This window comes from Crocodylus porosus, unplaced genomic scaffold (assembly GCF_001723895.1).
Source record: "Crocodylus porosus isolate Cpor-Errol unplaced genomic scaffold, CroPor_comp1, whole genome shotgun sequence".
In the NCBI taxonomy this organism is placed as follows: domain Eukaryota; kingdom Metazoa; phylum Chordata; order Crocodylia; family Crocodylidae; genus Crocodylus; species Crocodylus porosus.
Genome location: NW_017728947.1, coordinates 9,910,108 through 9,922,807, shown reverse-complemented (window position 1 = coordinate 9,922,807; position 12,700 = coordinate 9,910,108). Strand labels below are relative to the sequence as shown.

Genomic DNA, 12,700 nt, shown 5'->3' with positions numbered 1-12,700 from the left:
TGAAAGAGGATGGAGCTAGACTGTTCTCAGTGGTGGCAGATGACAGAACAAAGAGCAACATGCAAAAGGTGTGTGTGTGCGTGGGGGGGGGGGGGAAGTATTCTTGATCAATAGAACCTGGCTATGGAAAAAATTTCCAGAGCCTATTTATCCTTAGTAAATCCTGCAACACCTTCCTCTTTGAGAAGTTCTTTCCACCTTAAACCGCCCACAGCATGAATGCCCCTTTTTATGAAGAGAGTTGGTAGAGTGGCATCACAGGCTGCTTACAGATGTAAAAAAACAAACAAACCCAAAATGGTGCTTTACTTTAAATTGGCATGTCCCTGCACCTTGCAGCCCAGCACATGCCCAATGTCTGTATAGATCACGTGCTTCAGCTGGGCTTTTTTGGCACTTTTATCTAATAGTTGACTGAATCAGTTATTAGATAAAAGTGCCAAAGAGTCCTGCTGAAGTGCACAATTCATACAGATGCTGCAGAGCTGGGTCAAACTAATGTGCTGCTTCCTTCAGTAAAGTGCAGTTTGTTTAATTTTTTTTCATATCCATCAGCAGCCTTAGGCTAGGGACAGACATTCAAAAAGTCTAAGCATGAATCAATTCAATCTTTGCAGGTTACTCTAACCTGGCGAGGCTGAATCAGTTTGTAACTGAACAGACATCCCAGAAATGCAGGCGAATGCCTGCAGTGGCTCAGACTAGAAGCTGGGGGGTACTAGAGTAGCCCTCTCTTCTCTTCTATAGTTCTGAGCTGAGGGGTGTGTGGTCAGGCCCTGGCAGGATGCTCTGATTAGGGAGACCCCCCACTTCTGACCAGCCCAGCAGGGAATTGGTAACACAGTGTTTATCACCCCAAAAAGAAAACAGAGCAGCTACCCGTTGATTCTGCCTTTCTCCCATCTATCACAGCATGGACCATAGCCAGGATGTGATCTGCTAGCTAATGCTGAAAGGTGTCTGTGTAAGGCAGAGGGGACCGGGAGGGTAGGAGGGTAGCAGGGGGAAGGCCAGGCAGATGCCTGAAGTCTCTGCTGAGTTCCAGCCAGGGAGCAGAGGGGAGGCACCAGTTCTGCTGTGGAGCACAGAGCCCCACCCAGCCCATGCCAGTTTAAGTTAAATGAGCAAGGGGTCTGGGACAGACATTGCATAAATCCATTTGACCCCAATCAGTTAAGTCTGATACTACATTCAACCAGATTTATCTCAAACTGGTTTCAGCCATTTTCAAACTGGTTTATGTGTACTGAACATCCGTTCTGTTATAGGTTTAAACCAGTTTCTGATCAGTGAAACCGGCTTATGTGGAATGTCTGCCCCTAGCCTTAGAGACTAAGTGGTTCAAAGAGGCAGGAACTTTCATACGCAAGAACCGGTTTCATCAGATGTTAGGAATAGACACTAAAGCCCCTAGCACACATCCATGTAAAGGTGCCATGGGATCCAATCCCCAATCCTAATGAGACTTTTGCCATGCCCCACATGCATAGCAGGCAGTATGATTTTGGGAATGGGATCATATCCCAATCCTGCCCTTTCTACTTGCCAGTCCAGGGCATACTAGAATCCCAGTCTTCCACAGCACTGGGAAAATAAAAGCTGGGTGCCCACAGGTCCAGTATCAAGGCTGAGTGTCAGCTGATTGTCAGTCTTGACCCTGAACTGCACTGGGGCCAGTTCAAGACTGCAGTGCAGTCTTGGGGCTGGAGCTGACAATCAGCTGCCTCTTGACCCTGGGGCTGTGCCTACCACGTGTCTTATTTAAGGCAACAGATAAATCAGCCTTAAAATGTTATACATTACATACAAGAACAGTTCCTGTATTTGTTACCTTTGGCTTCGCTGTATCTTGCACCAACTTAACTTGCAAAATACACAGACCATGTTTGTATAATATAGAACATTTTTATGGTTGGTTTGCCACTGGACAGCGCCTTAGGTTGTGTGCACATGTATCAAACTTGCCACAATTAGCGTTCTGTGAACTCCACTAAATATAAGACATTAATCACAGCATAAATGTAATGTATAGAGGGGACTGTGCGGGAGCCGGCGGGCCAGGGAGCCATGAGGCTGGCTGGGTGGCTCCCTTTCCAAGAGCTCCCCGGCGCAGAGCCAAAAGCAGAAGCAATCACTTACCGCCCACAGGTGCACGGCGGCGGCGCCCAGCTGAAAGGCCGCGCCGGAGCCGGAAGCAGGAGCGGAAGTGCGGGCAGCAGAGGCCAGTGAGGACACGGAGGGGAGGATGCGCACAGCCCGAAGCAGGACACGCACGTTCTGGGGGCAGTGGCAGAGAACCGCCGAGGGTTCCGCAATGGAGGCGGTGACCCAGAGAGGGGGTGGAGCAACCGTGGCACACAGGAGCGACAGGCTCCGCGAAGAGTGCGGAAAGGCAAGCCCGGGCGGGTCGCAAGGGGCGGCTGGGCAGCCAGCGAAGTCCCTGGGGCCGGGGCCACAGGGCACGCTCAGCAGGACTTGCTGAAGACGTCCACAGAGCAAGGCTCCTGAGAAAAGGAACAGGACCCTGCTCAAGGAGGGGCAGGACTCAAACACGACCACTTAAGGCAGCAGCATTTTTTGTTGGTTCCCCTCAGTTAAGCTTCGCGAGGTTCTTGTGGACCCACACGAGAGGAGGGGGGCAGGGAAGGAACCCCTGCTGTGGAGGCTCGGACAAGGGTGTAGGAGCCCTCACTAGATCACTGGGGGATACGCGGTCTCACTTCCGGACATGCACGTGCCAGACAGTCCATCTGAACCAGAGGAATATCATCAAAGTCATGGCAGGCGAGCTCGGGGCGTGCAACGTGGAAAGTGGGAATTGGACATACCAGCGGAGACCCGGCGGGCAAGCAGGGACACGTTAGCATAGGCAGAGGGACATCTTTGCTACAGGGACCTAAGGTGCCATCCTTTCCAACCTTCTATCTGACTTCAGACTAACACAGCTAACTAATTTTGTTTTTACGAAGAGCCCAAGCTAACTCCTTGCCTGAAGAAAATCCCCAAAAGCAAAAGTACCATATACCCTAAGCAGAGTCGCTTCTCCCAAATGGGAGAAGTTTCAGAGATTCCATGAAGTACTCTGGTGATTTCACCATTGCTATCAATTTTACATGAAGGGTGGTCAGATACTCTGGTTGCAAGGAAATGAGCAAGACTAGAACACTTTACAACAGATATAGTATTTCTTAGCCTCAAGTCACCTTCAAGGTATGCGTCTTGCAGGTTAAGCTGATGAAAGACCTTAAAGATACATGTTGCAAGCATACTAATTTAATCAAAATGACACTGCAAAAATAATTTTCCTAGCTACAGCTTCTATAAATACCCCATTGCTCTCTTCAACCCTCCATTGATTTTCTTTCTTCACCACATCAAATTCAAATGATTTATCCCTTAGCTTAGAAGGTCCTTCACAACTTAACCCTGTAATTTTGAGTAAGGTAGAGTCAAATCAACCATCATTTCCATTTGCAAAGTATGTCAGTCTTGAATGTCCTTTTAAAAATAAATTTTCCCACGAACCTCCTACCTTTTCTTCCTAATTTTTCTCTGGGGCTTGGAAGAAGCTTACAGACGTATCTGCAATGCCACCCCATTAACCTCCACTGGAGGTCTCCTAAAATATTTATTCTACCCTGATGCCTATAAAAAATTGACAAAGGTTATGCAGTTTGCTGTGACCGCTATTTTTTATGCTGACCACTATACTATGATTGCTTTTGCTCCATGCACCTGTTCACCTACTTGTTATATAATAGTTTGCATGCAGAATGCATGTTCTATAGACAGGCAGGCACGTACTGTCTCGTTATTTATTTTCATACAGCCCCTAGCACTGTAGGCCTAGATGTCAATATAAAAGTGTAAGCAGTCACAAAATATGTGAAATTATAAGGAATCTTGAATCTAAAACAGGCTGCATCAATATAAGAGCTAACATGTCTAAAAGCAACCCAACAATTTTGATCCATTTAAGATGCTTTTAGAGGCATGTCTACATGTGCACTTAAGTGCACCTAAATTTAATGCACATTAGCTTAATGCACATTAAGCAGGTTTAGGCAAGCATCTACATGTGCAGGTGTTAAAAAGCATTCACTGTGTGCTAACCAAACTCATAATTTAAAGTGCACAGGTTGCAGATATGAAATTTAGGTGCAAGTAGCCTAAATTTGCCATTTTTAAAGCATATTAAGTGCATGCACATGTATATGTGCATCCTAATGCACCTTAAAGAATCTCGTGTAGATGCACCCTTTAAGTCCTTAAATGCAAATGTTCTTAAACACACAATTCTAGAAGCAATAAACAAACTGACAAGTTGGTTTAAGGATAAGCAGCAGCAAGCTATCCAGTTCACATCATTAAAGTCATCTCAGTCTAAGTGGCAGAAAAAAACTATTTAAAACCACAGGTTGCCAGTCAAAAATATTCTAGTTTTGAATCAGTCCAAACTGATTTTTGAACTTCCTGGTTTTAAGCACGAACACACTTAGAACTGATTTTCTTTAAACTTGACTTGTTTTCTACATCTCACTCTGATTTTTAATTAATTAAGCCATGTTTTAATCTTAAGCCAGTTTTGCTATGTTCCAATCTAAAACCAGTGTAGTTGGATTTGTAAAAAATGGAAAATATATATATTTCAACCCTGCTGATCTCAAAATATATTAATTTTGCTCACTCTGTTTTCTTATAAATTCACTTACTGGCAAAGGTCAAGATCAAAACAGACCAGTTCAAGATTCTAGATACATTCTAGGAAGTCAGAAGTATATGAAGATAAACCATCACAATGGGAACTGGTAACTTTTGCTTTGCCAGACAATATAAAGATCTCACTGTAACATTATACTGTTTACTTTAAGGCCAGTTCTGTATATTTGGCATTTACTTTTACTTAAAGGTATTATTATCGATTCTAGCAACAGTCCCTATTTAAGGAGTACCTTTTCAGTCTCCCTGCTATCTCACAAGCAAAGTTAAATTCATAACACATCATATACAAAGTTACTTAAAAAAAGAAAATTCTCAACACAGGTAAGAATTGACTTACTCTTCTTGTAATAGGAACTCAATGTTTTCTGGAGAAATCTGCCCTGTCACAGGATGTCTAAATGTGGTGGTCTGCTGGTTATGACTGAAAGAAAAAAAAAAAGTAATTGAAGTGCTAAGCTCAATAGAAAATTAGGTTTTAAATAAAACAGAATTATCACTACTGTTAGTTTACTGTTGTTATTGCAAGATGGAATATATTTTTGTGATGTATTAAAGGGCTGAAATGTTTTGAATTACTTTCTCACAGGCTTGTTGAATCTGCCAGGAGTATGCTGCATTATGTGCTAACCCAACTCATAATTTAAAGTGCACAGGTTGCAATGCTCAGCAAAAAGACAGACCCTGGTGTTTGCAACTACTTACAATTGTAATGGTACCAAGTTATTTAATGCTAACCCAGGAAGGACCCGATGCAATTTATTAAGTTCCTTAAAACGTGCAAGAAAAATAATACTGTCATTGAAACACTGGCTTAAAATCCTACTATATTTTTTAATGGGTTCATTAAATGAAACCTGTGGAAGGAAAAGACAATCTGTCATATGCATTATTGCTTGATTAAAATTTAGCATCTTAATTTTTTATCTTCCCAAAGTATCACATATATGATTATTTGTTCATTTTACAATTCCTACACACAAAATATTTTAGAATTTCATCTGAGAAAAATGGAATACAAATTAAATTTGCACAATTTTATATGCTTTCTTCCAGAGCCCTGAATGCTTTGTTTTGCTGTTCTTCATGAATTACTACTGCACATTAATAGGTCTAGTACTTTGTTGATTTAAATAACCACACAACTGCCTACTGCAAGAATATTAGACAAAGAAAATTGTTTCTGAAGACAAGTTGCTAGAGAAAAAAATTCAGAGTAAATCACAGCAATTTGGATTCTTCATAAAAAATGGAAGATCCTGTAATGCAATAAATATGTTCTGATCAGCTTTCATAGCTACTACGTACATTGTTCTAAAGCCTTATGCAACATGCAAAAACAGAGCCTTTTTGTTTCACAGATACAGTAAAGGTTACCACTGCAATGCCTTTATAAAATCAATGGATTTCATTAGTAAAACCGACTAATCGAATTTTAATGGATATACTATAAGCCAAAGGTCTAGTTACTAAGCTTTTTCATTGTTTGTTTTTAGTTAATGGTATTTAACAGTGTAACTGCCAAAACTGGATCTGAATACAATCACACATAACAAATCATATAATGTATTATACATATTATATAGCTTATATGTCTCAGTTATTCAGGTACCTCATATATAACCTGCATAAAGGAAACAAACTTAGTAATGCAAGAATAAGAAAAAGAAAACCTATTAAATGATTCATATTTGCATGAGCTAAAAAAATTATGGTTTTTTTCTTTTTCTTTTTTTTAAAGCAATTTGATTCCCCCCCACCCCATGACCCCATGAGGACCAAACCCATCATCAGATATAATGTCAGAAAGAATTTTTTCTTCTCCCAAGTCAAACAGGCAAGGGCTATGAGGGTTTATGCTTTCTACCAGGTTCTTTCTTCTTTTCCCTGGGACCTGGTCTTCTTCCCAGCATTATGGAAAAATATATTAACTTAGCAAGTTTCCTATCATTTGCAGTAACTAGGCATTGTCAGTGCCCTTGCCCCCCACCTCCCAATCCCTCCTCTATTTGTGGCATATTGCAGGATTTGTTTTTTCTTCATCTCTGGGTGCTTTGTGGCTGTGGTGCCCAGTCCTATGTTCCTATGGTGACACCTAGCCACATGGTATTCTAACAATTGTAAAAATTAGTTATTTGGCAAAATGGGAACCTTCAAAAAACAGCTTGGCACTGTGGCAGAATGCCATCTCTGTCTCTCCCCAAACTCTGCTATCAGGCTGATGACCTATCTGACAATTTGGTTACCATGGTCACTGCAGAGGGCAGACACCCTTAGCCCCATTGGCTTCAGGTAACCCTGAGTTGTAAGCTGAGCTGGATACATTCCTGAGGGAGGGGGAAACCTGCTCCCTTTGTCTACATGACTGGCTTCACACACCTGGGTTGGGGGCTTAAACTCCCAATTGTTCTAAGGAATGTCATCATGACTGGGAGGGGGCTAGAGACCTTGCCAGTCTACCTGGCAACCAGTGATGCATTTCAAATTGGTTGTCTGGCAGCCAACAGCTGCTGGCCTTCATTGGATCAGGTAAATGAGGTTATAAGGTAAGGACTGCCCAGGAGGTGGGGCAGCAGCCATGATGAGAGCTCTCAAAGAAGCTGGACCATCTGAAACTCACTCTCTCTTGAAACTCATGTTCAATGATCTGTTTTCCTCCAGAGGGAATCTCCACCTGCCTCTGGATGATACTTATGAGTAAGCTACTTGAGATCTAACCAGATATATAGCTTGCAGTAGCACAGATGCGTAATCAAAGGCTACCATGCCACTGCTTGCTTTAAGAGATTTCTCTGATATTGCTCTACACTGTACCCTACTCCAAACCTACTCCTTGTAACCAGTAAAGTTATCTGTACCTAGCATGTGAGATTGATTGGGAGAGGGTCTAGATTATGCCTTGGGGTCCCCCTTGGTTTGGCTGACTAAGGGAGACCACTATTTGTGCTTCAGACTGAGGGAAGCACCCCAAGTTCTTGTAGTGGGTTAAGTACCCTTTGAGGACTGCTAGGTCTGTATTTCCCAGGGGGCACAGGGCCAGGATCAGTCCAGACCCTGGGTGGTGGCATCTTTACCCCAGGCTTGCGGGTGTGCTCCAGGAAGGGGGTCAGCCAGACATGATAGACAGCTTTAGGGAGGCTGGAAGGTGGTTGGGTACAGTGAGATGGGTGGCTCAGGGCAGGACCACCCCCTACTGGCCCACCACAGGCACAAGCTCAGAGGTATCTATTTTACCTAAACAAAAACATCTTCCCAATTTCTATACATAAAATCGAGTCCTTGTATACAAAGTGAGATAATAAAGCCTTTAAAATGTTGAACTTGAAATATAAACAGAATTGGAAAAAGCTGTATAAAAGGACATTCAAGAGTTTCAGTCTCTTCTCAGTTCATATCCACAACTGCTCAAAAGAGTTTCTGGGCCTATTTAAACTGAGGAGAAGTCTGGCTATTCCTCACCATGACTTGTCAATGGCAGGCCTAACAAGTGTCTATCTGGATTAGATTACTTCCTGTGGTACAATCCAGTCTTTCTTTTCTATGACCTTACAAACAAAAGCAGCCAATGAGGGCCCTATATTACTGAGGAGAGTTTTAGCTCAACCTACTATAACATCTCTAAGCCTTAGGGCATTATAAACTGGAGGCAACACAATGGGCTTCTATTCCAGCATCATACTGTTTCCTAACCATTTCCTTCCTCTTAGTTATAGTACCCTTTCTCACCTCCCTCTAAATGGTTTCAAATACTTAACAGTGGGACAGCTAAACAGCAAATTCAGCCTGAATTTTTTTTTTTTATCCCTCATCCCTTTCCTTTTACTTCAATAATCATTGACATTTCTGTATGGCAACACTGTAGTAGCAATTATCTACATACTTATTATATTTTTCTCCTCTATGTTTGGTTGCTGAAGAGACTGTAAGTTGGTTTGCATCTCTTTATCAGTAGTCCTTTTTGTATGTTTATAATGTTGTTTAATTTTGGGATGCGAGTCCAGAGCATTGAGTAGGTACTTATAGATGTATACTGAAACACTGAATAAATAAAACGAGCGGCTGCCAAATTCTATTTTCATTACAAGGTTCAGGCAGTTTCAACACTCCTTCCAAACTTAGAAGTATTCTCTCCAGGCCAGAACTGAAGTAATATTAATACTTATTAGATCTTTGTAATTTCTGCAAAGGTTGCCGACAAAGGTATAATTGTGAAGGCAGTTTGTTTGATGCCAACGCCTGTTCACTAGGAATGGAATAAAATCACTGAAACATTTTCAAAAGCCAAATACAGTAAAAACTCTGTTATCTGGCATCCATGGGGTATGGGGGTTGCCAGTTAACCAAATATTCCGGTTATCTGAGAATTGTACTTATCTCCAGCCTGATGGGTTGGAGGCACATTTGCCTATTCAGGCTGCCACCCCTCCCGCCATGTCTGGTGCACCAGGGCTTTCACTCCCTGGCGTCAGTGTGCCAGGGTACAGGGAGGGGTGCCCTGTGCAAGCTGCTATGCCCCAGGATGTGGTCCATGAGAAAGAAGTGGGACTCAGCTTGTGGCAGCAAAACCGGAAGTGCCAAGGTGGGACAGATGCTGGTTAATAGAGCATTCCTGATGGTAAAGTGCTGGATAACACAGCTTTTACTGTAAAATAACCTTCTCATAGTCCATTTCAGTTGCTATCAACCCAGCATAAAGTCAATACTAGACTGTACATTGGAACTAAACTAGAAACATTTAGAAAATTAAGCCATTAGTATTTTCCTCACTATTTTTTTAAATCAAAAACAGTGTTTAAAATGGCATTAAGATTAGAATCATATGGAAAGGACTATGACTTTTGGAATGTTCTTTATATATTTGCAAACATGAAGGAATAACAATGCTTTAGAAGATATATCATTCCTGTCATTCCACCCATTGACAAAATATAACGAACATGAAATTCTGTTCCAGTCTCACTCATTCTTGTCAAATATATCATCCCAACAGTAGTTTGGCTTTGGCAAGTATATCACAGAAGGGAAAGGATGCCAATTAATTTGTTTTCTTTTAGAAATTGCACATTACGTTTCAAAGTCACTACACTTGCCTCATACCTTTCATAATTATGTCAATAAATGTATAATACTAAAAATTAATTTCACACTGGTAGATTTAAAAAAAAAAAAGATGAAACTTCTTACAAAAGCAGCTCCAAAAGTACTTAGGAATTGAAAACAGACACCATACCACAAAAAATAGCCAGTAACCTTATAACAACTGGGTTTTTTTTTTTAATTTGAAATGTATAAATGTATAAATTTACAACAGTTTGCTTCATCAGGTTCCTAGAGCTCAAGAAATACAAGTAGGAACAAGTTACACATGAAATGGCAATACAATCAGCCCCCAAAGCTTCCACCATCTATTTTCATACTCAGCGATTTAATGCTTCCACAGCCTCTGTGAAATCCACACTGTTCCTTGGATTAATAAATTCCAAGCAACTTGTCTGAACATAGACTTGTTTCATATGGGACTGAAAGAGAATATCAATATGAAGTTCTGGCTAAAGAAAAAATACTAGTATATTTTAAGGCTTTTTTTTTGTTCTGTTTACATAGCAAGCATATTGTAATGTCATATCAAATAGTATAGATATTCAGGAGGTTATCATGAAAATTACCTTTCACTTCTGAGTACAGGGTACAAAGAAAGAGACTCATCAAAGCTGCTCAGAGACACTGTGAAGCCCAACAAGCCTGAATCACGGCAGTCAATTACTTGTATTTTCACTAGCATAGCAGCAAGTAGGATACTTAGTTTACCGAATAAATTGCTATTAATCCAAGTCCTGCACAGCTTGAGGAGCCATTTGGTTGCATCATTTAAAACAGCAATTATATTCTTTTAGGGAACCAAACAAGTGTTATCCTTACATATCCCACTAGTCCTTTCATTCCTATTCTACTGAAACAAAATCTGTTCTAAATAATATATGAAAAATTCAGAAACCTATTACCTTTCAGAATATCCATTCTAAATGTGAAATATCTTTCTGTATGTTTCAGAATTCTCCATGCTTGCAGTTACAGGTTTCCCTCGCTTTATGCTGTACATGAGTTCCTGGAAAATCGCACAACTTGAATTCGCATAAAGGAAACCCACTTTACAATATAACAAATAGAGATACGTTCCAAGACCTTGACTGTACTGATCCCCAGACCCATTTCTACACTTTTACAAGACAATTTTGGTACTCACCAACAGCAGACAGTACATACAAGCACGGGGTGGTAGTGAATGCTACCATAATATGGATGACAACTACAGAAACACATATCGCAGACAATGAGCAAGAAGCACAGATCCACTATGTTTTAGTGCGCATCACTTGCGCAATGCACTGCACAAAGCAGATGACTGCAGGATTCTACCATACCAATCGTATAAGAGTGAATTTACCTTGTATATAAAGAATTTTTAGTATAAATAGAGCCATTGCATAACAGCAAATTTGCACATACAGAACCCACATTAAGCGAGGAAAACCTGCATTGTACTTTAGCTGATGAATATTTACCAACACTTTTATACACAATTTTGTACCACTGTCACTTTATGTAACAATTTTGCAGAACTGCTTCCCCTAGAACACTTGTGATTGTGCAAAACGAAAAAGGAAAAAGGGGAAAAAAAATTAATCGTTCCCCACTGTCATCCCTGTTTAATAAATAAGCTTTTAAATCACCAGTTGCTTTAAGCAATCCATTAAGAAAAACCTGGTGCTTGATTTCTTCAGTTTAGACACTGTGGAAGTTGCACTAAAATGCTCTATTGCTTTACATGGATTTCTTTGAGTCTGTAATGTTATAGACTCAGAACTTTCCATATGATACAGCTGTATGAGAATCATAGCTCAGCCTTCTGTAACAAGAGTTCTTCAAAATTAGGCATTACTGTGTTAGTTTTACAGTCCATAATCATGAAAACTGAAAAATGGTAAAAGTTCCTGGTTCCTAAGCCAATTTATTTTTGATCCATATGGCACAACCATTTTTTAAAATTTACTCAGAAAATGAAAAAAAACAAAAACAAAACCCAACTGCTTGGAATCTTATTTTAGTTCTCACTATAAAAATGAAAAATACTTTGGCTGTGCGGGTTAAGAATTGCTCACATCATTTATACTGTTGTGAAAAGTAATGAAGTTAAAATACCTAGAAGACAGGCAATTTCAGCCTTCTGTTCAAATCGCACAAATGAATCTATGTGGGCAGCCCTTCTACATGCACAGCCTGTTTTGAAGGACTGAGGCTTTAACATGGCATCCCAGAGTTTTTCTATAATTTTGCATTTATGTCAACATTTCAATAATTAGCTTTTGGTCCTAACTGATGTTGACCTTTACTTTGAATCCAGCTTGTTTTAAGCATTGTTTCTAGAGTTATTCAGAACCTAGACACCTGGATCTCAACTACTGCCAATGAACTGATAGAGAATAAATCAAACAATATTAAACAATGCATAAATAGAAGAAAATTCACACTGCCACACAACAGCCTACTTTATACATTACTGCAGGCTAAAATGTCTTTGTGCTGCCTGACTACTTTATGTTTATTTTCAATGTTAGAAAAAAAGTGATCAGTTATCTGAAATCCCTGAAATTCAGGGCAATAAGAAGAAGAGCATGTAAAGCATTAGAGCATTATTGGGCAACTTCCACAGTGTCTAAATTGAAGAAATCAAACACCAGGTTCTACTTTATAGATTGCTGAAAGCAACTGGTAATTAAAAAGCTTAGTTATTAAACACAGATGACAGTGGTGAATGGTTAATTTTTTTCCTTTTACACAATCACGAGTGTTCTAGGGGAAGCAGTTCTGCAAAATTGGTACATAGTTTCATAGTTAGCAGGGTCAGAAAGGACCTGAGCAGATCATCAAGTCCGACCCCCTGCCATGGCAGGAAAGAGTACTGGGGTCAAATGACCCCAGC

At 40.5% G+C, this 12,700-nt stretch overlaps 1 protein-coding gene across 5 annotated transcripts in view; it reads right to left on the bottom strand.

Moving 5' to 3' along the window:
• Positions 1-12,700, bottom strand: part of LOC109321318 (pleckstrin homology domain-containing family A member 7-like) — a 186,914-nt gene that overhangs the window by 116,081 nt on the left and 58,133 nt on the right. For all 5 annotated transcript variants that reach the window (XM_019551903.1, XM_019551902.1, XM_019551906.1 and 2 more), the window contains exon 2: positions 5,060-5,143. In XM_019551903.1, the coding sequence (XP_019407448.1) occupies positions 5,060-5,143 (84 nt within the window). The remainder of the gene's footprint in view (positions 1-5,059; positions 5,144-12,700) is intronic.